The sequence below is a fragment of the Chaetura pelagica genome, unplaced genomic scaffold (assembly GCF_000747805.2).
Source record: "Chaetura pelagica isolate M959 unplaced genomic scaffold, ChaPel_1.0 scaffold299, whole genome shotgun sequence".
NCBI classification, from domain to species: domain Eukaryota; kingdom Metazoa; phylum Chordata; class Aves; order Apodiformes; family Apodidae; genus Chaetura; species Chaetura pelagica.
In genome coordinates, this window is record NW_009954507.1 from 1,527,014 (window position 1) to 1,549,330 (window position 22,317).

The 22,317-nt window shown below is 41.0% G+C and overlaps 1 protein-coding gene across 1 annotated transcript in view; it reads left to right on the forward strand.

Annotated features, from left to right (window-relative positions):
- The window catches only part of URB1 (URB1 ribosome biogenesis 1 homolog (S. cerevisiae)), an 81,753-nt gene extending 59,773 nt beyond the window's left edge, over nt 1-21,980 (forward strand). The window contains exons 22-39 of the mRNA XM_010004690.1: nt 483-1,338; nt 2,554-2,755; nt 2,957-3,134; nt 4,247-4,305; nt 5,060-5,256; nt 6,940-7,050; nt 7,140-7,203; nt 8,989-9,160; nt 9,677-9,779; nt 13,283-13,443; nt 13,825-13,936; nt 14,943-15,049; nt 15,442-15,585; nt 16,350-16,459; nt 17,656-17,832; nt 18,748-18,989; nt 20,548-21,150; nt 21,775-21,980. Coding sequence (XP_010002992.1) covers nt 483-1,338; nt 2,554-2,755; nt 2,957-3,134; nt 4,247-4,305; nt 5,060-5,256; nt 6,940-7,050; nt 7,140-7,203; nt 8,989-9,160; nt 9,677-9,779; nt 13,283-13,443; nt 13,825-13,936; nt 14,943-15,049; nt 15,442-15,585; nt 16,350-16,459; nt 17,656-17,832; nt 18,748-18,989; nt 20,548-21,150; nt 21,775-21,980 — 3,804 coding nt within the window. The remainder of the gene's footprint in view (nt 1-482; nt 1,339-2,553; nt 2,756-2,956; nt 3,135-4,246; nt 4,306-5,059; nt 5,257-6,939; nt 7,051-7,139; nt 7,204-8,988; nt 9,161-9,676; nt 9,780-13,282; nt 13,444-13,824; nt 13,937-14,942; nt 15,050-15,441; nt 15,586-16,349; nt 16,460-17,655; nt 17,833-18,747; nt 18,990-20,547; nt 21,151-21,774) is intronic.
- Nucleotides 21,981-22,317: the final 337 nt, after the last annotated feature.

Genomic DNA, 22,317 nt, shown 5'->3' on the forward strand with positions numbered 1-22,317 from the left:
GACCAATTCGCATCATCCACAGCCTCACCCCTGTTCTGCAACACAGTCAGGAGAGGTCTTGACAGAGATCACTTACCTTCACAGAAGTTCTATTTCCTAGGCCTTGTGTAAAGGCGGATAAAATTATATACTCGGAGGAGTGAATTTTTGCCCCACTGTCAACAGTTCTGTGGATTTGTGGGGATTAGAGTGGAATCGTATTGATAAACCCCAGAATATCTAGTTTTCCCCTGGAAATGTGCTTCTATATGTGCAGTGTTGAGGGGTGGCATGCCTCCCTGTATTATAAATGTTTGAAGAATGGTATTCACATGCATGTAATTTGTTAATGTTTTTACCTTCTGACTAGGTAATCGATAATTTCATGTTTAGTAATTGCAATAAGCATGCTCTGGAAAATAGGCAGATGAATTATTTTTTTTTTCTTCCCCCACAAACTATAATTATCCATTCAGTCATATTGTTACAACCATTTGTTGCAGACACTAGAAGATGCGCTCATGCTGATTTTCAGACACCCAACCCTGGAGAGTTGGTTCCTGGCTTTAGAGCAACGTTCTCTTCCTCAGCACAGTTTAAACCCTGTCACTGTGAAGCTCCTCTCGGCTCACCTCAACTCTGGTGTGCTCCAGCTGTTGAAAACGGGTGCACCAATGCTGCAGGGCATGGATCAGAACCACGTGCTATCAAAGTATTTTGAAGCTATCACAAAAAGTGTCTTGAAAGAGCTACAGTCTGCAGGGAAAGACGGAAGCCAGGTCTCTCCCAAGAAGTCTCACCAGTTGGAGGCTCTGGAGGAGTTACACATGTACATGGCTGCAGCTCAGCTGAAGGAGATCACTTTAACCATGCTGCGACTCCCTGAGATGAGCTTGACTACTCAGAAATCTGAAAAATCCCCTAAAAAAGGGAAACAATTAAGCTTCTATGGACAGATTTTGGTGGAGCTCCTCACAGAAAGCTACCAAAGGCAGCCTCAACAAGGAGAACTACTGCTATCCACGGAGCACATTAAAGCTTTGGGGATACTGATGTCAGCATCAGCCAGCAAAGATTTGGAGCAAGTTTTTCTTCACGCTCTCCAAAGTGAGCCAATCCTTGCATACGCAGTCAGTGTAGAGGTGCATGTTCACTGTCTTAACCAGAGGTCAAAAACCTCCCTTGCCATTGTGAGCATGCTGATAAAACACTGTAGGACACACCTCCTGCAGTTTGAACTGTGGTGTCTGAGCAGTGCCACTGGAAAGTACCTCAGGAAAAACATGGAGAGCCTTCTTCCACTCATTAATGTGTATTTGCAGTGCAGAGACCAGTACGATTTCAGCCGACCTTCTGCAGGTAAAGCCACAGCTGATCCCCATTCATGATTTGGGGACCAAATTTTCAGTGTAAGGCTCTGCTGGCCTTAAAATCTTGGATCCTCTGTGCAATAAAGAGGGAGTAGAAGTTCTGTATCTAACTTCTAATTATTCTCCTATAAGCACCTCTGCAGCAAAAAGGTGAAGGACTATTATGTGGAAGCAAAGTACTTTCACGGTTGCTGTTGTCCAGTTTTCTCTTTTGAAGCCCATATTTAATACTTAGCACATGTGAAAATCTGTCTTCATACTTCTCTTAGTTTAGTATAGGAGGTAAAAACATTTTTTTGAGCATACATAGAACACTGCCTGATGACTGGAATGCCATAGCCATATGGTTTTGCAGAATTTAAGCTTTCACTTTTACATGTGTAAGAGTCCAAAGCTTTATTCTAAAATAAATCTCCAAATACAGCTTCCTACAGTAATGCTTTCCTAAACAGGCAGTCCAAAACTTCCCAAACCAACAGCAGCATTAAATGGACAAGACTGTTATATTTTCTGCCAGCAAAACTATGAATTAGGATTCAACTTGAGAGAACACACTGATTTGATTTAGTCTCTCTTATTGCATAGAAAAATGAATAGCAACAGAAACAGGCCAACTGTAGCTGTTGGTGAAGAAGGCTAGCTCTATCCAGGAGAATTTCAAGTAGTGAGAAGTTCATGTCAGCACACAGGAAAGTAGAGAGGATGGTTAAAGAGCTAAGCCTTTTTCTAGCACCTAATGCACACCAGAGGTTTCATGATTGAACACTAGAAGGGGAAACTGCTGTCTGACTGACTTAATTTATAAGTTGTCTGTGAGCTGTCTGTTGGTGTGAGAGAAAATTTCCTTTGAGCCCAGGGTCAGAGAACTGCTATGGTTTCATCCTTCCTGAAATGCAAGGACAAGGCTTCTTGTCAGGAAGTTGTCCCTCTTTTGAAGGTCTGCATTGTTTGTCCATGTCTAATCATTTCAGCTGTGTAGCAAGTATATGTCTGGTACGTGTGCTGAACACTTCCTAATGGTGCTGTGGAACAATAAAGTGCACTGCTCTGTAGCAGATAATCAGCTACTGTAGTATAATGTCCTAGAAGCTACATAATCTGGGGCTTGATTAGAAAAGTGATTTGAGATTTTTGTAGCTATAAGTTTGTTGTTGTTTAACATGCTTAAATGGTGAAGCCTGTGCCCCATGCCCTCTCCCAACAGTTGTCTCAGCTGTTATACCTGTCTTGAGGAAGGCTCTGTGGAAGGAACTCTGCGGTGTATTGCAAGACACAGAAGGGTCACAAGAGACCACTGTGAAGCTGCAAGTCCTTTCAAAGTTGTTGCCATCTTCAGAAAGCAAACTGCTGAAAAACCTTATTGACCAGCTTCCTGCGGCTCTTGAGAAAGCAGAATCTATTGAGAGGTAGGCAAGCCCCATTGCCCTGTTTCAGGACTAGGTTTGTCCAGTGAAGTGTTGTGATACATATGCATGAATGCCAATATTGTGAACAATCCTCTTCTCAGAGAATCTGTCACGTCAAAGCCTTGGCAGCAAGACATATTTAGCAGATATAAAAAACACGTGACAACATTATTAAAAAAATAATTAAATATCTTTCTGTAGCTGGACAGTAGCAGATTCCATATCGAGAGTGCTGGAAAACTCTGAAGAGCTGCATTCCTGGAGGAGATGCCTGTTACCAGCCTGCATGAAGGGGTTAATTGCCATGTACAACGGCAGTAAAGATGAAAGCAAGCAAGAAGTGGAGAGGTCCATGCTGCTGAGGCTAGAAGAATTATTGGTGAGATTTCTTTTTATCTGCATTGCTAGAATGTGACACTCTGTATGTGTTATTGTGCTCTTGGACTTCATTTTCTGTTATGGATTACAACTTCTATTGGCTTTTAATAGGTTTTGCAGAGTTAACTTAGCCCTGCTAAGTTCTTGATAGTGGCTTTCTGCTAACAGTGACCTTTTGAAAATCAGAGTATGAGGTGTTCAGGAGTTAAAGGTCGTCAATGGATTTTTTCATTAAAAAAAAATAATTGTGATACAGAGACTTCTGATGAGACACACCTGCCATGCCCTCTGAAGTCTGTGGCAGAAATGTGATTGATTGTAGATAGACACTTGGACTTTTATCATAAATCACACTTCTTGATCATTCCCTCTGTACTACTCTTTCTTCTGTAATTTAGTAAGGTAGGCAGATTCATGCAAGATGTAAAAATTAAGGTCTCTGCAGGTATTGAAAGCTTTTGACCTCTTGTTGGCTTCTGGTCAGACTCGCTTTTAGGACATGGCTGATTGTGCAGGACAAGGAGTCTTGCAGGACCTGAGGGGCCACCTCATAGTGTTCATCCTAATGGTGTTTGCAGATGTGAGAGGGTTACCATTACTGGGGCTGCTGGCATGTGCAGCTGTCAGTCTTCTTAAAACTGATTGTGGTTTATAGCATTTCAGGGAAGATGAGTTTCTCTAAAAAACATATACACCCAGCCACCCCTGTTTGCCACGTGCAAAGGTTGATTAGCTTAAGCACATTGTAGGTACACAAAAAACATATTACCTGAGTCTTTTGCTTTGATTTGGTGAATTTTTATTCCTTTTATACTTTGGGAGTGTGAAGAGTTTAAAGAGTCTGCATTGCTTGGTACCTACAGACCAGCTTGCTTTTGAATTACATACAGCCCATATGCTGCTTTTGCAGTCAGGGCCAACAAAACAAGACTTGCAGTTTCTTTTGAATCAGGAGGTAGGATTGTTGTATCCAGGAGCTTTCTTCCCTGTTATCCTTTGATTGTTCCACCTGAGTGTTACTGCGTCTGTTGAACAAAAATTGCTGGTAATGATAATCTGTAGCCTCTTTATGTACTAAATGTAAACATCTGTTTTTACTTGCTACGTGCACAGCGCCTTGTTGAGGAAGTGGACCCAGATGACTGGTACAGCCTTGTGAAGACAGGACTCAAGTAAGTAATTTTGCACCAAAGGTGCACCAAAGTTGCTTTAGGAGGTGGAGTTACGTTCACGTGGCCTCGTCCTGCGTTATGTTGGATACACCCTGTGTCCCTTGAGTTCAGTCAGATTAGATGATGCTCCTTGTTTCTCAGGATGTGTTTTGTGTCATGTCTTCTGGCTTCATTGGAGCCTAAACTTGCACAACTGCAGGCAGATTCAGTGTGCCCCAGTTAGCATAACTAACATAGCTAACTAGATAGCTGGACAAGCTTCTTTTTGACTGGCATAAATAAGATTTATGCTCATATCATTATTTTCTTCTTATTTAAGGTATTTCTGAATACAGTTAATGTGAAAACAGAATCAGATCTTTCACCTTTAAATATAAACAATTTAAATAAAATAAATAAAAACTATTTGAGGATAATCTTAGCTTCTGTGGAGGTAGAAGTGTTAATCTGAAGGACTGGTGTTTGAAGGGTTAGTAGGCAAAATCCTAATCCTTTTTTAAGATCACTTACAACTGCAAGTGTGACTGTGTTTGTTCTTCTTTCTTTTTTCTATAATTAATGTACCAGTATAACTTGAAAAAAACGAAATAAAAACAACTCAGGGGAAGAGCTGCATGTGTTTTCATTTTAAAAATTTGTTATGATTTTACTAAGTTTGTTTTCTTCGCAAGGTTCTCATGTCTTAAACAGATTATTTTCAAGAAACTTTCCTTCTTGTTGGGATCTGACTTTTCTGTGATCCTTGCTTCTAAAGGTACCGCTACAGAGATGAAGCATTTTTGAAAGTTCTGAACATTGCTATTCAGTTATTGTACAAAGAAGAATCCTCACTTACTCAGAGATTAGTCAAGCTTTCCAAGCTTCACATGATGGTCACGCAGCACTCTCTATTTTTGTCAGCCATACTGAGGTCAAGAGAAGAGGAAGATGGCACAAACATCCAGACAAGAGGTTATTTTTCTTCTTATTCCTCTTAACTATATTTAGTAATCTTGTCTTTCTCACAGTGTGTTTTATCCATCCATAACCTATCCACCTACCTATACTTGCAGAGCTATGTAAAACAAATCCAGAATATTAGCATTTAGTTTTAAATTCTACCTCTACTTGGATCCAAATGTTGCATTCATTTTATAGCTGCTGGTTTTTAGCACTTATTTTTTTCTAAAACTACTGAAAAAATGGATTTGCGTTTGGTTAGTTTCCAACCCTGTTGAAATACTGAATTTATTCTTTTGGTTTCTGTAAGGCTTTTAGTATAAGACCAGTAAGTGCAGTAAGTTCTGTTAGAAACATGTGACAGAGGCCCTCATTTTAAAATAGGTTGGTACAGAAGATGTTAAGTTGATTTTGCAAGACGTATCAAAAATGTTAATTAGTGTGTATTTGATTTCGCAACCTTTCATGAGGAATATAAATTGGGTGATAGTTCATGTGTAGGATTGACTTTGTTTCTTTATCTCTGCCAATACTGAAATACTACCTGACCTTGAACCAATCACTAAATATACTTAGACCTCAGCTTTTTCCTACTGTACGGAGCTTTGAGATTCAGTGATTGGTGGAGCAGTGTAAGAGAAGGGGAGGATTTTGGGGCAGCATGTTGATAAATAGTTTTGTGTACATCAGTGAGCAACGTGTAGACAAATGATAAAGTTTTAAATCACCTGAAAAGAGCAAAAAGCTCTTGCGAAGTCAAATATTCAGTGAAATAAAAAACAAGGAATAGATTTTGCTGCGTACTGTATGTGGTGTACCTTTTGAATGTATTTCTGTAGGGCAGCAAGATGGATTTTTTGAGGGTAACTTCAGTTAATTCAGAAGCTTGATGTCAGGAGTGCATTCATTCAGGCTGTTGTCTTTATGATCTGTTTTGTTTTCACATCTATTTTATATTCCTGTAGATACTGGGGGAAAAAGTCTGTATGCCTTTTCAGATAGTGGGAGTAAAGACATGTGTATTCAGGTCTTGAATCTGCCACAGATACCCTGTTTGCCTTTGAGTAACCTGATCACTTTGGTCTGTTTCTCAACTGATTATAAAATAAAGGTGGATAATTTTTGTATGCTTCTGGACAGAGTTCCTGTAACTTGCTAATGAATTCTGCAGTGATGACCCCTGTTTAAATGCAGTGTAGATGCATTTTGATAAGTGATTGCAGCTGGGATATGAACTTGTAAATCTTGCTGTGATTTCTTGTGTAGCTTGGGAAAATTGCTGGGATGTCTGCCTTTACTTTGTGCAACTCCTGAGCTAATTTAAGATACCTTCTGAGGAGTGGAGGGAGCTGCAATATGGTAGGATAGGGTGTAGTACTTCTTTCCAACCAAGAGAGCAAATGTGTATACCTGGAAAGTTTCTGCAGAGTATTATGCCACATTGTAGACCTTATCTCACAACAGCATGAGTGTGTCCAGCTTGGAAAGACTGTTTTAACTTATTAAAAAAAACCCAGTTGTTCTACTTTAATTAAATGCATCGTAGTCACGGAAGTGATTTCTGGTATTTATAGAGAGAGATCTTGATCTAAAGTGTGTGTGCATCTATTTAGAGAGGGTATATGTGTGGGGGGGTATTTATATACATGCTATCTAATAAAGAGCAACAAAGCCAAAGCTGTATGTTTATTTCAGAGGCCCTGGTGGATGTACTGCTGACACTTGTGAAACTCAGCCCTGCTCTCTGTGAGAGCAGTCACCTTGCTGTTTTGCTGGGTGCCTATGGGGCTACTCTGAGTGCTGTAGGTAAGTGTGTTAGCCTGGGAAAGGCTTCCTACTAGATCTGGTTTTCATCATCACAGATGACTGACTGTAGGTTTAATCTTTGTTTTTAGATCAGAAGATACTGCTACTGCTTCAGTTATATGAGAAGAATAATCAAAGTCTTATAAATTCCAGGTAAGCTGACCACCTTCCATTTTTTTGCCTGACTAAGCAGTCTCACAACTGGTATCTTACCAGGATCTTGTTTTTAACTGAGAGAAACAGTGAGCAATGTCAAACTTAGAGGTGAATGTTGCTTTTGGAAAATTTTCCCTATGTATTTCCTATTCTTAATGTAATTCTTTTATGTTGCCCCAACTTCTGGGTTCCCATGGTTTGGGTGAGGCACTGTCTCATTTCAGTAGTCACTCACTAGTAGTAACTTACTAGTGGTAAGAACCTACTAGAGGAATTTCGTCACAAATGAAGGCCAAAGCACGAGTTGCAAGTGTAGGACTCCTTCCATTTCTCTGTTCCCTTGGGATACAGGATTTGCTGCTTGGCACAGCCCTTGCCTTTTTCAGTGGCGATCTTGCCCCTGTGTGTGTGATATTCAACCCTGGTGATTTGCTGGAGAGGAACATGCCAGCAGAGGAGTGATGTAGAACCTCTTGCATTAACATGTGTTTGGTTAGTTTTAGGGTACTAACATGGTATCAATGCCTTCATTGTCTTTCACCAGTCTGGACTGTTGCTCTCCTTATAGCACAACCTTGCAATACATCTGCATGCTTCCTAAGAGTGTCCCATGTATTGTATAAAATAATCAGGTTTTTTTTGAGGCCCAATGCCCAAGCTGTCCACAGGAATGTCTGTTATTAACAGTTCTTACATAAACTGATGTTTCTGGTCTGCCTTGCTCTCAAATGCACTTCTCTGTCTTTGAGGTATGGGCATAAATACTAACAGCAATGCAAGACTGCTGGCTCAGGCAGTTGGAGCAGGACTGGACTCTGAATTAAGAACCTTCCCTAAGCCTTGTCTGAGAACAACAGCTTGTCATGAAGGACAGGAAGTAAAGATTCTTGTTAGCAGGGAATTGAAGTGGCTTCCAGAAGCCAGGGATCTGGCACTAGCCACATCCTACGTACGTCTTTACTGAAAGTATTGGCAAATGGGAGGGTAATTGTGGAGGAGGCTGGTTTCAGAGGTAGTTAGCCCTCCATTTTTTTTTGTAGCCTTTTTAAAGGAGAAGCAATTTCATACTGTACCCTGAAGTGAATTGGTAGCCAGACATTTGGTTAGGCTTGATTTCAGCACTGAAGAGTTTGAGCTAATGTAGAGAACATTCAGGAGAAGTGCCGTACATGCAACCCAGCAGAGCCTGACTTGTGTAACAAGTGGGAGCCTTCAGGTTCTGGGTGATAAAGAAGCCTAACACCATCCCTCCAGCTGCATTACTGACAGTGAGGCATGCTGCTGGCACTGCCCACATAACAAATGACAGTATCAATATCACTTTAAGCACCATGGCAAAGTAAGTGGGGCCTAAGCAGCAACTCAGAGGAGAAGAGAAGGGATTTATGTTTTACTGAACCACTGTGATCTTGGTTGGAAGTATTGATTGCATTTGAGACTACCTTGTCTGACCAGGTCTTGAGCAGTTCTTTTCATGCAGCTGCTGTCATATTTACCTGAATATTATAGCTTAAATAAAAATTGTTTTTCCAAGAAAGTAAGATCCAACTTGGATTAATAGGGTAGGAAATAGCTAATGAGACACCCTCAGACTGAATTTGAAAAGCTTTCGGATGCATAAAAAAGATGTTGCCAGGGAAACGAGTTCTAGTTTCAGATTCCTGCAGGATAGACAGTGCAAGTGAAGGGAAAATTAAATACTGATTTATATCCTTTGTAATTGCTTTTCACTCAGTGCTAGCAGTCTGTTCACTAATGCCTTTACTTTTAACCACATTTAAGAATCCTGCTGTGGGGTCCAGCTGCTGTTGAACATCACAAGACTTGCAAGAGTCTGGGGAGGTCGCTGTGGCAGCAGCCAAGCATGGAGGAGATTCTGTGTCTGCTAGATCGAGAAAAGATGATGAAGACCATTCTGTCTTTCCCTCAGCATCGCCGTCTTCTGTCATCACAGGTGCTTTGGTTCAGGCTGCTCAGTTATCCTCTTGATGTAGGAAAAGAGCTTTTCACTGTAGTGATGTCTTTCATGCATTCATGTAATACACTGCTGTTTGTTTCATAGAAGGACTGGAATTATTATTTAGGAGTACTTTTCAAATGAATTGCAATATATAGACCACATCTTGTCGGCAGGTGAGATTGTGCAGCGTTGCAAAGATTGCCTTGTGTGAGACCAGAATTTGACTTTTAAACAGTTGTTGAATTTGACTGTTCAAGGATCCACTGACAGTGGGCTGTTCAGTCTTTCATGCAGTTTGCCAACATGCTTATGTACCTGTTTGAGCTCGTCAGGCAAAATAGTTTTGGAACTCTGATAGTGAAGGCCAGATTTAAATACAAGCATGTCTCACCCTCTGTTGCATTGTATTTTGCAAGGTTTAGTATTGGGTGCTTTATAATGGGATGAGGTTGAAACCAAGCTGGAAATTGGCATTGTTCCTTACAAATACTGGTTTAGATTTGGTTTCAGGATGTACAAGATTCACTATATAGAGATGAAAGTGTCAAGAGTCTTGATGACTTCTACGATCCTTGTTTTCTGCTTCAGCTTTTTAGTGAACTGACCAGACCAGGTAAAGTGAATGTTTCTCTTTGCTATTTAGTGTTATTTTACTCTGCTGTGGGAGATGCATGGCTCCATCTGTAGCTCTGTTATTCTCACAGCAAGAGTTACTATGACAAAGAACTTTGTGGTTGTCTTTGAAGAGAATAAATACGCTTAAACACTTACTGCATTGCATTGTAATTTTCAGAATTACTTAGAAGTAACAAGGTATAAGTGGCATTAAGGTTGCTTTTGTTTATTTAAAAGCACTTTTCCAAATAATGCAACGTATCTAGTGAGACTTGGCTACTCAGAAATAGAGCAACATAGCAGTAGATGGGCATTCCCACTTTGAGTGCTGTGTCCAGTTCTGGAGCCCCCAACACAAGAAGGACACAAAGCCCTGAAGCAAGCTCAGAGGAGGACAAGGAAGATGATCAGAGGGCTGGAGCACCTCTCCTATGAAGACAGGCTGAGAGAGTTGGGGTTGTTCAGCCTGGAGAAGAGAAGGCTCCAGAGAGGCCTTAGTAGTAGGGGTAATAGTTTTAAACTGGAAGAGGGTAGATTTAGTTAGACATTAGGAAGAAATTACTTACTGTGAGGGTGGTGAGACACTGGAACAGGTTGCCCAGGGAAGTTGTGGATGCCCCATCCCTGGAAATGTTGAAGGCCAGGTTGGATGGGGCTTGGAGCAACCTGGTCTAGTAGGAGGTGTCCCTGCCTATGCAGGGGGGTTGGAACTAGATGGTCTTTAAGGTCCCTTCCAACCCAAACCATTCTGTGACTCTATGATTCTACACTTTACTTTCATTACACATGGTAGCAGTATATATGACATGGGAGACAGAGCTGTGGAGGAAGTGGCTACCCTGACATAGGCTGACTCTAAAGCTGGAGAAAGGAAAAATGGTTCCCTTAACTGCTCCATGCTGATTTAAGAGTCTGTGTCGTAAGAGGGGCATTTTTAAAGGGCCTGAGGGATTTATGAGTTCAGGTCCCATGGTGCTCCTAAACCATGTCAACTGCTTTTGGAGTTCCCAATTTGTCTTTTATTTATTTGCTTTTTGTACTGGCTGCACAGTGCCCTGTGCACAGACGTTATATAATGGCTGAATTTTTAAACATAGACTTACTGCACAGTGTTTAATGCTCACAGAGTAAAAAGTAAGTGTGGAGTTGCGCAAATAGCAAGTTCTGTCTAACTTTAGCTCTGATAAGTATCTTGTGGAAACCTTTTCCATCATGGTTCTCAAGGTACTTTAAACAAACTGTATGTCAGACATGGACATACTTTTTTTTTTTTTTAATAATAGCTTGCTATTTTATGTTAGTTGTTGAACACACTCCCCAAGGTCAGCTGGGAGGAAAATATTTCCACTGCACATTTTCAGTGAAGGAAAGTTTTCCAAATATATCTTTCTGTCACCAGCATGAACTTTACTGCTAAAGTGAAGACCTTGGATTTCACCACGTGGTACTGCCTCATAAAATTATCCACTTTGTCTGTGTACTTGGTATACATTAGTAGTTCTCAGGAACTGCAGTCTGAAGGAAAGCCATGTGGTGGCTTGCTGTGAAAGGGCATACAACACATATTTGACCCTGTACTGAAGAGCAGTTGTTGTATGGGGCAGAGCTATGTCCATAAGTGATGCAGAGTCTTCTGCAGGCAGACTAGTTTTAGGTCATTGTTGCACAATCCCTTGGGATTCAACATAATCATGAAATCACAGAATGCTTTTTATTAGAAGAGGTCTTAAAGATCATCTAGTTCCTACCTCCCTGCAATGGGCAGGGACTTTCCACTAGACCAGGTTGCTCAGAAAAAAACAAAGTCCATTTCCCAGTGCTTAGCTCTCACCTTTGCATACTTGCCTGAAGAGTGGGAGGTGCAGAGCTACTTTGCCACACAAGCAGAAAGTAGAAGACAGCATAGATTAAGTGTATCTCTGGGCTCTGTTTCTCTTTCTCCTGCACTTTAGTTGCACACTCCTCTTACTGTCCCTTTGGCAGATGGGTGGTGGCCTTGCCCAGTGTTTGGAAGAAGAGGGTATAGACCTGTACCTGTTTGAGCTCTGGTGGTGTGAGAGATACCCCATGCTAGGAAAGCGGGGGTCTTTTTGCTCAGTAGGAAAATGACTAAAAGGCTTTGAATTCCTCCACTTAATTGTTATGTGCTTTGGTGAGGATTGGTATAGGGAAGCATACAGTAATCGCTAATATTGAAATAACTTGTAAAACCACTCACTTGAGAAGATCTGTTGTTGCAATTCAGTGGTGCCTTTGCGTTGGTCACTTAGCAGTGGGCTGGCTGGGAGGCAGTGCTGGGAGGTAGAGACCCTGCCGTTGCAAGCCCAGAAGTAGCAGAGCTAGGCACAAAATTGAAGTAGGAGTTCTGGCATTTGAGGAAGAGATAAGAGAAACAGCCCAGCTGCTGGTGTGGGGACATAAATAATCTGTGAGTTTTACATAAATGTAGATGTTGTGTATATATATTTTATATATAGATACATATTTTAGTTGTGTGGGTAGTGGTGGGGGAGGAAATCGGTGGACCAAATGTAGGTACTTGTCAGTAAGACTGCAGCCTCTTCTTAAATTGGAATATTTGTTTCTCAGAAACTTCCTCTTGACCTTCAGTTTGAATTACTAGAAAATATGTGAATCTTGTTGCTAAACTCAGAACTGCAGCACATTTGCATTTTATCTATTAAAATATAACTGAGGTACAGTTGTATTCCATTACTGGTGAATGGAATAGAAATAGCACAGGAGATATTCTGGAGGTTTTACATCAAGTAATTTCTAGCCATCAGTGGGTAGAAATGCCACAGGCTCTTGAATACACACAGCCCTTAAATGAGAAACTCTAAATCCTGATGGCAAAACACTATGGAAGATAAATGTTAGATTCAAGGGTGTGTGTTCTGTTTGGCTCATTACTGGATTTTGTTTGTCCCAGAAGGGGATAGGGGTACAGTTAAGTTCTTCGCTTAGAACACGCAGAATTGCTCACACCTGCATGGCAGCACCTGGTGTGGCTAATGGCTGGCTGTTCTAGTCCAGAAGCTCTTTAGTGCAGATGGGCTTTTCATTGGCTCTGCTGATCTTTCGCGCAGGTAGACTTACCAGGTGCCCAGAAAATGTTTTGAGGAGGAGAATTTTCCCTCTTGTTCTTTGTACTGAACTTTACTGAAAGAGGGAGATATGTGTTGTCTTTACAGAATTTACTCCCTAACTTGGCATGGTCTAGCAAGCAGAATCATCTGTATGTCATTGTCAATAAGACTAACCACATTAATTTCAGCTCAGGTAAAGAACTCCTGTTCAGAGTGATTTTCAGAGTGCCTTTGTTAGCTGAAGGAGCCTTTAACATGCACTGAAGTGATAGTTTGTATGAGTAGGTCTAGAAATTGGTGTTTATGCTTAGAAGTTTTAAGGTTTATAGTGCTGTTATATACTCTCTGACATGTCAATATAATGCACCGGATGTTTTCCTTTCATTTTTTTTTTTCCCCTCTTTCCACACAGAGTGTGTAGTGGCATGTCACAAGTTTGTTGAGGTCAATGCCCTGGGTCTAACGGTAGCTGCCCTTAGCAGCTATGATTCCAACATGAGGGCAGCTGCATATTTCGTCCTGGCTTCCTTTCGTTCCCATCTGGAAGGAGCTCGCTTTCGAGAGAAGAGTCAGGTAAGACTGAGCTCAGTTCATAGTTTGTCAGGTTAGACATTTTAGGTCATGGACACTTACGGCAGAGTTGCTGCTTTACTCATCCTTCTACCTCCATGTGGTGAGAGAGCTAAAAGAAGCTTTTTATCCTCTATTCCTGTCTTTCTCCTCTATTGCTTTGTATTTCCCCCTGCTATAATCAATGAGCAGAAAAAGGGAGAAAAATGTGTTCTAGAAGAAATTTTTAGGCATTTTATTTGTAGGAATGGAAATCCTGATGGGATTGGTACTTGATTTATGGCCTGTGAACTATCCTAAAAGCTTTTTTATGTATTCACGCTCTGCTGTTGCATTTGTTTGGGTTATGGTTCAAGCTTTTCTCCCTGGGCATTTCTGCTGCAGTTGCTGTATCTCTTGGATGCTGTGCAGAATGGAATCAGGCAGCCGAACCTCAGATTTACCTTCTCTTTGACCCTCTACGTTGCACGTGTGGCACAGCAGATTCTGAAGCCAGGTACTGTAACTTACTGTGCACGTTGAGCTCCTGGGCTGAGACACTGTGCATGGAGCAATTGCCTTGACTGATTCTGGAAGCTAAGATAGCTGTAACAGTGGTAGGAGCCATGAAGTATTCTTTCCTGTGTTTGAAAGAAAAGCTTTCAAGGCTTGTGTAGACTGCCTTGCTGGAGAAGTGGGCAGTGCTGTTTCGGTTTGTGTGCAAAGCCAGTCTGAGCCATCAGGGACTTAAGCCAATTTTTGTAATTTTGGGGTGGAGGTGGGCATAGGAATAGATGAGAGAAAGTAGATGAGCATCTAGGTCCTATTCAGCAGATCAGAGTGGATCTGCCTGAATATCCTTTTGTCCTTAGACACTGAATCAACATAAGTCACTGTTGCAAAGAAGAATCATAGCATCAGGAAGTGGCTCGGTTTGGAAGAGACTTGGTGAGGTCTTGAGCTAAACCCTCTGCCCGGAGCAGGGCCAGATCTGAGGACAGACCACTTTGCACAGAGCAAAGAAAACCTCGTTATCCTAGAAAATCTCTAGACCTCTAGACTGCTCCTGGAAAGCCTCCAAGGGTGGAGACTGTGTAGTCACTCTGGGCAGCTTGTTTCACTGCTCATGGGGGACATGTCTCATCTGTAAGTTAAAAATTATGATTGCCTAACTTGAAGTGTTAAGCTTTAAATGTGAAGAGATTTGCCTCTCACTTTGCCACAGATTTCTGTTTTTTCAATGAAGGAACATTGGTTTTGCTGAAATCAGAGCAATGTTGAATGTTTATCTTCTCACCTGCCTTGTGCATACTCTGAATGAGCTTTTCATTTTGGGGAAGAAAAGAAGAGGGAGGGCTAAAAATATAATTAGCCTTAAGAGCAGAAAGCCTCCTCACTGTAATAATGTACTGTTCTGACACGTAGCTGAAACACTGGAAAATACAGGTTCCATTTATTTTCCTATGTGGTTGTGTACCGTGAACATTGTCCTCCTCCACAGTAACCATTGTTTCTTTTCACAGAGGAGCACATGTATATAAAAGTAAACAGATTCCTTCTGTCACATCAGTATTTGGACCTGAGGAAAGTTCCAGGGTTCTTCCAGCTTTTCTACAGTTTTGATTTTGAGGTAATGCAATAATCTTATCTTAGGTATCCATTAATTCTTCAGAAAAGAATAGAAAAAATCCAGAGTAACACATAAAGAAATAATGAGTTGTGCTGTGCATGCTCTGTAGGCAGAATATTCATATTTGAGTTTAGATTTTTAATCTTGAATTAAACTGAGGTATTTCAGAAACAGCAACTTTTAAAGATCCATTATTGGTGCATATTCAGGCTGCAGAGTAACTGTTCCTGATGGATGTTATTGATTAAATTTGATAGGGATGAAAATTGAGAAATCTAGGAAAAGCTGTTAAGCACTGTGCTGGCACTCCCAGGGAACCAGGTTTTTTGTGCTCTAAAGAGCAGGGTCTATTTTACAATGTCTAATGGTGGTATTTTTGTTACGGCTTCTAGTACAAAACAGAACGTGAGTGGATTCTCAGATTTCTTGGAGAAGGGCTGCGTGATAAACATTGCTATGAGCTTTATGACTACCAAAGGATTTTCCAAGTCATTCTTTCTTTTTTCAACAGTCCTTTGTGTGATGAAGGCTCCCAGGTAAGAATAAAAAAAACCCAACAAAACAACAACAACACCAAAAAACCCAAACCCACAAAAGTTCTCATTGTTTGGAGATCTTAAGCAAATACAAAGCAGAAAGGAACAGTCGATTCTTCCCCTGTCCTCTTGAAAATCCTTGTTGATTTTGTGTACATGTGGAGGGGGAAATAATAGTTTATTTCTAAAATAGAGTCACATTCTTGTCCACTGACATTGGAACAGATCCCTACCATCATGGAACCTCATTAAGTTTCATTATTTGATGGTCTGGTGCTTGTTGTGTTTGTACTGCTTTGTGGAAAATATCATGGATACCACAGTTTAGCTCTTATGGTCAGGCTTTTGCTTTTCTAGGTCTCGTTACTCCCTAGCCAGGATGTTACCTGTACAGGGCTTTAGCAGGAGAAAGTTCACATGCCACAAACTCTCATGTTCATAACCATCCATCCTAAGAAATCCAGTCTGTTGAAAGTATCTCAGTTAGGTATGAAAATCTTGGATAGAAAGAGAAAATTGTCTTGCTACCTTAAGACTTATTTTCAAGAGTAGTGTTTGTGTATAATGAAGTCTTGAGAAGAGAATGTCTTTTCTTCCCTGGGATTGCTAAGAATGTGGTGTTTCGTAATACATTTTAACTTTAAGTTGATCAGATCCCAGATACCATTCAGATTGCTAAATATATCCATCCACAAGATTGATAGTAATTAGATCCAGACTATATTCCAGTTTTGTAAAATAACAAATTATATTTTCTATTTCAGAGTCGTGTTTTGGAGATATTACAAAATGCTGCCCTTGTCACCAGAGCTGCATATGAGCTGATACAAGATCATAGCCTCCTAACCTGGATACTGCACATCTTAGAGAAAAGGTAGCTAGGGAAATACTAGTGTGATGAGAACAAATTTACTGTCCACAGTAGAATAATTATGCACCTGAGTAGACAGCAAAGGTTACAGATACAGAGAAGGCCTGTCAGTAGTTGAGACATTTGGCATGTAGGGTCACACTGGCAGAACTTGTGGAACTCTGAAGTGTTCCCTTGTGTTTCTAAAAACTAAGATGCTTTCAGATTGCAGTAGGACAGGTGATGGGAAGGGGACTTCATGTTTTTGCTAACACTTTCTCGAAAAACTTAGAAAACAAAATGGCACCTTATTTTAGCATGTGTGACTCTTTCATTTCAAATACCCGCAATTCACATCCTGTCATAGGACCTCATACACAGTAGTTGTTACAATAATGAATCTGAGCTCTCTCTAACATTTCTCCTTCCCTCCTTCCTCCTCCCCCTCCTTCCTCCTCCCCTTGCCTCTTCCTCACACACACGTGCATGTGTGCACACACAGGCGTGGGCACACACAAAATCTCTGTTGCATAGATTCCCCCATCAGTTTCAAGCAAGGTTTCAGGATTGTCTATACAGTGCAATTGGCCTGAACAGCTTCTCAGTACTGCTCTCCTCTTATTCACCTCTCTTTGGTACACTTTGTACATTTGGAAGTGAAAAGCCTGGAGTTGGCCTCTGGCACCTGATATTTACTTTGTGATTTGAGAAGTATTCTTCTTGCACCCTCTGTACAAAAAATGAGGTTGCTTCCCCGGGCCCCTGCTGCCCTTAGGATAACAAAGTAAACACAACTCCTGTTACTGTGCTGTAAGCATTGCTGTTATTACTGTTTTATTGCTGTCTTAGGAATGTAAGGAACCAAACTGTCTCAAACAGTAACTACCCTAAAGAAATGGTAGTGATTGTTGCAACGTGATGCAGTACTTGGCATAGCTCTGTCATGAAAGGTGCAAGTGAGAAATCCCCAGTCTCATGCAGGGGCCATTTCCCCAGATGCAGTGTGGTGAGAGGAGGGCAGGAACCTGGGGCTCCCTGGGGCTGGGGTTTCAGAAGGTATGTGCTCTATGTCCTGATGGGGTCCTGGCTGAGAGGCACCTTTTGCCATTCATGGCTCCAGAAGTACACTAGAATATAGGTCCCCTCTAGGTGATGGACTGATTCCTGGTTAGGAGCTTTGAAATGGGTGTTAGTGGGTTTTTTTGTTTGTTTTTTTTCAGGTTTCTGGAAAACAAGCTTTTAAGTAAAATTATTTCCTTACTCAATACTCTGTGGATAACAAATTTAGGAGGCAAGAGAGAAAGCAAGAATCAGTCCCAGGAAAACAGGAAGTTTCTTCCTATTCAGCTTGTAAATGAATTTCTGTATGTTTTGATCACATTAATCAAACATATTCGGTAAGTTTGGATTTTTTTCTTCTTTTTAATCAACTTGCATCTAATCCTGTGTCCAGTTTGAAATTTATTAAGGCTGGAATTTCTTGATCTCTGGCAGTTTAATGCTTTTTTTCCCCTTCAGTTTGAATGTTGAGTGATGAATTTTGATGAAATTTCTTTGACAGGAAGTTCTAGCTGCTTAAATACACAGGGAATAAAATAACTAGACAGTTACTGTCAAGTTCTGCATCCTTAATTACTGGCCATTTTTAAGCTGCTATGTTTTACATTTTTCCTGCTGGATTAGAGGCTGCAGTTAGCAGTGCTATTTGCTGCGTGGATCCTTCACACTCTCTGAAGGTTTAGACTTTTTTGTCACACGTGCAAATGGTATGAGGAGAAACTGTGCAAAGTTATACATGACAGTGTTCAGAAGGGTTCAGCCTCTTCTCCCCAGGTGCAGAGCTCTTAACCCATCCAAGTCCAGCAGCTGCAGCAGGGATAGTAGAAAGCAAATAGGTAACGAGTTCTGTTTGTGTTCCTAATGGTACCTGCAGCTCTTTGTGCTGACAAGTGTTTCCACAGCCTGGAGAAACTGTGTTTTATTTTTATTTCCTCGAAATGTTGAAAACTCATGCAAAATAAAGAAGCATAGGTAAAGCTCCAGACCTCTGGGCTTTTTCCCATCATCTGCCTTTGCTATTTACAGGCAGGAGGGCTAAGACTACATTTCATGGCCTGTTCTGCCAAACACTAATGGAGTGAAGCACTGGGGATTCAATGGGAATGAGAGTAATTATTACTGGTATGCTGAGAAAAGTCTGTGTCTGGAGGACTGCAGAAGGAAAACTGTAGGAGGAGAATGTGAGGGGAAAAACCCAGTACTTATTAATTAGCATGCAGAAAAACACATGGCACTTGTGTTTTCTTTTATAGGACTAATTTAGATCTAGCCAAACTGGCTCAGTTTTTCAGCACACTCCGTTCTGTGCTGGAATATCGTGATACAGTTATCAAAGCCTTCAAAGAAATGAGCCGGTTCACTGTGAATGACAGTGTCCTCTCCAGCAAAGACATCCTGCTGCTGCTGCACAAGTGGAGCATCATCGAAAAAGACCTGAGACTGCAAGATGATGTGCAGACTCTTGCTCAGAAGTACCAAATCAAAGAATTGTTTAGTAAGTACTAAAATATTGCAGAAAAGTAATATTGTTGAGGCTGTTACAAGCTAACTGTATATGCGAGCTTCATAGGAAGTAGTACTAATAACTTTTCTTGGATAATCTGCTGTACCTTTGCAGAGGGGAAACAGAAATGGAAAGACATTCTTAGGTAATCATGGTAGTGATTTCTAACTTCAACACAATTCTGGAAGCTTTGGAGAAAGTTTTGAAAAGGGGAGGATCTTTAAAATGAAACTTAGTTGCAGGTCTTGTGTCAGATTTTGACGAGTTGTATCCTTAAATGGAATCTTAAAAAAAACAACAAACAATGCCTTAAGGCTTTGTGCTCAAAGGATTGAATCATTCTGAGTGGATGGTGGATCTGAAAGTGAAATATTAGTAAAAACTATCAGTAAAGGAAGCAAAACCGAAATGGTTCTTTTTTTTCTTATTGTCATCAGTCTTAGAAGAAAGCAAAAATAAATTTGGACTTGTGTGACTTCTCTTATGCTGTGAATAAAATGTATAAGGAACTTTGTAGTGGGAGGTGTTAAACAACTCTGGTTTCCTGCAAATACAACTGCTCCTGGTGCACATTAAAACTTTTATAAGTTCCTTCAAATGTTCTTTATCAGTTAAACTAATTATTAAAATATCACTGTATTTAAGGGATACTATAGAAGCTTTGATTAGTGCCTTTCTGAGGATTTCTCTAGAGGGTTATTACAGTGACATTGGTTGCTCCACGCCTCAGGAGCTAATAAAATATCCTTATCTGAAATTTTGTGCCTGAGGTTACATTTCAGGAGTTGTCCCCATCCCTCCACAGCCACCTGGAAAAAAACGCTGAAATGCATTTAGTTGATTTTAAGCTGCAGGGTGCAACGTGATTGAGATTTCTGATTATTTTTCTAATGACTCCTCAAAAGCAAATTGCCATAAAATGCTCTGTGTGGGAGGATGGAGGCAAAGTGCTGTTGCTCTTTGGGGTCTATGCTGCTCCCCATGACACAGGCAGCATCTAAGGGAGGTCTCTTCCCTTGGTGCCTGAAAAATTTATGTTTCCTTGGTTGACCTCTCCAGCCAGACATTCTTGGGCAGGCTGTGGCAGTGCTGGAGGAAGGCAGCTTTGCTGCTTTGGCCTGTGCCATCCAAAAGTAGTGTGGCTCTGCTGGGGTCCCCTTCCATAGGCAGGAGTGTGCTGTGCCTCTGCTAGACCAGGGAATAGCTTGAGCAGCTCTCATGAGGTGGTAGAAATAGCATAGCCTTACTGGTGAAACTGCTTCTTGTGGACCTCTGAAATACTGCCTTGGCCTTGCTGGGCTGTGGGGCAGGGCCTGGGTGGCATTATTGCTCACCTGAAAGTCGGGCACTTGGGTTCAGGAAAGTGGTTCAGCCTGCAGCCCGTGTGCTCTGAATTGCATGGGCTCAGTTAGGCTGCTAAATGGGGCTAGTACTGATCCTCTTAGCAACTGAAGCAGCACATGATACTGTCTTGCTTGCAGAATTTTGCACCAAGAAAATCCTTTGGAGTATCTGATGTTTGTTTTGGTGGGGTTTCTTCTTCTTACAGAAAATTTTAAGGAAAAGAACAAATCTCAAGCCTCGTCGCACGCCCATCGGCACATTTGGAAAAAAAATGAGATGGAAAGAGAAGACAACGCTGCTGCAGACCTGAAAGTCTCTGAGCTGGAGAAATGCAGAGATCATCTGAATTCTATATTTGCCCACTGGGAGCCTGCTTTCCCAGCACTGCTTACCAAACATGGAGAAGAATCTCTCAAATCTGCTGACTTTGCAGATGAAACAGTCAGTCTTACCTGTGCATCCACTCATATAGTAACTAAATGGCTCATGAAGTCCATGGTTGAGCACAACCTCAATATGCAAAACATTCCATTAACTCTGCAGTGGCTACAGAACTGCATCTTGCCACACCCCATGGCAGTGCAGAAGGTGCTCAGGGATGAGATGCTGAGGAACAACATCTTCAAGTTTTACACCAGGGTCTGTGAGGCCAGCAGTGGGACAGCTGGGCTCTTTAAAGAGCTCTGTTTGTTCAGTTCGATCATGCTTCACCTAATGGATGCTCAGGGCCTGACCACCAGCAGCTTTCATGAACTTGTAAGGACGTTATGCCTGTCAGCAATGAGAGAAGAGGATGCAAACAAGAAAGGTAACTTGTCTTTCTCTGTTCACTCATGTTACAAGGCAGTAATAGTAGATAAGTAGTTCCATGGTCTTTTAATTCATCAAAACAGTTTGAAGTTTACCCCTGTCTGTTGGTGCTTATCCCTTAATAAAATAAAAGCCTGTCTTTGATGGTGTGGCCACAGGGGTTGGTAGCACAGGGATAGGGTCACACTGTAGGGGTTTCTGATAGTACGACAGTCAATACTCTCTCAAAGATACTTTCCTTTCTAGGACTAAAGTGGAATTCAGGGAGGTATAAAAAATATCATTCCAAGGGGAAAATGGTCTGCAACAAATGAGTCCATGTGTGTATGGGTTCTGATCCATATGCTGGCCAATGTTATCATTTGATAGCAAAAGCTGGTGGTCAGATTTCAAACTTTTTTATTTGAAGAGGTCAGAAGGGTGTGCGAACAAGAAACTTTTCTTCGTGTGAGGAAGATCATTGGCTTTTCATGGGCAAAAATCCCACAAATTTTCCATCTAAGGAAAGAGTTAGGAAACAATTTACATACATAGGTCTGGAGGTAAAACAGTTTGGCTTTGTATCACTTGGTGGAAATAGCAGAACATCTATTCTGATTTTTCTCTCATCTTTCTTCCACAGCTGTTTGTGTATTCCTGACTTCTGTTTACATTGGGGACATATGGCTTGGAGCACGGGAGCCAGATATGTTAATAACCCATGTCAAATTGATCTGCAGTTGTACAGATGCGAAATTAAATGATGATGACTTGGAAACTCATGAACGAGGAGAAGAAACTATTATACCTCTTTGCAGAACTCTTTACTCGGCTACAGTGGAGCATTAATTCAATGAACTGACACTTAATCTTTAATGTTAAATGCTCTGCTGTTGTTGCTGTGAGCCATGAAACCCTCCTGAACTGTTCTCTATACAAATCTAACCTGTTTTGTCATAAAGATCAATATTTTATTACTGTGTGCAAACTCAGAAGGGGAAAATTGTATTCATTGTCTCTCAGTGGAACGTTAAAGCTATAATTTCCCTTTTCTTGAACAGTATGGGACACCAAATGTTATTTATATTGTTTTTATTACTGGCATTTTTAACTTTCCAAAAAAGACTGATTAGCACGTCGTCTCTGGGCTTCAGTCCCCATGTAGTTAAAATCCATTCTTTCTCCA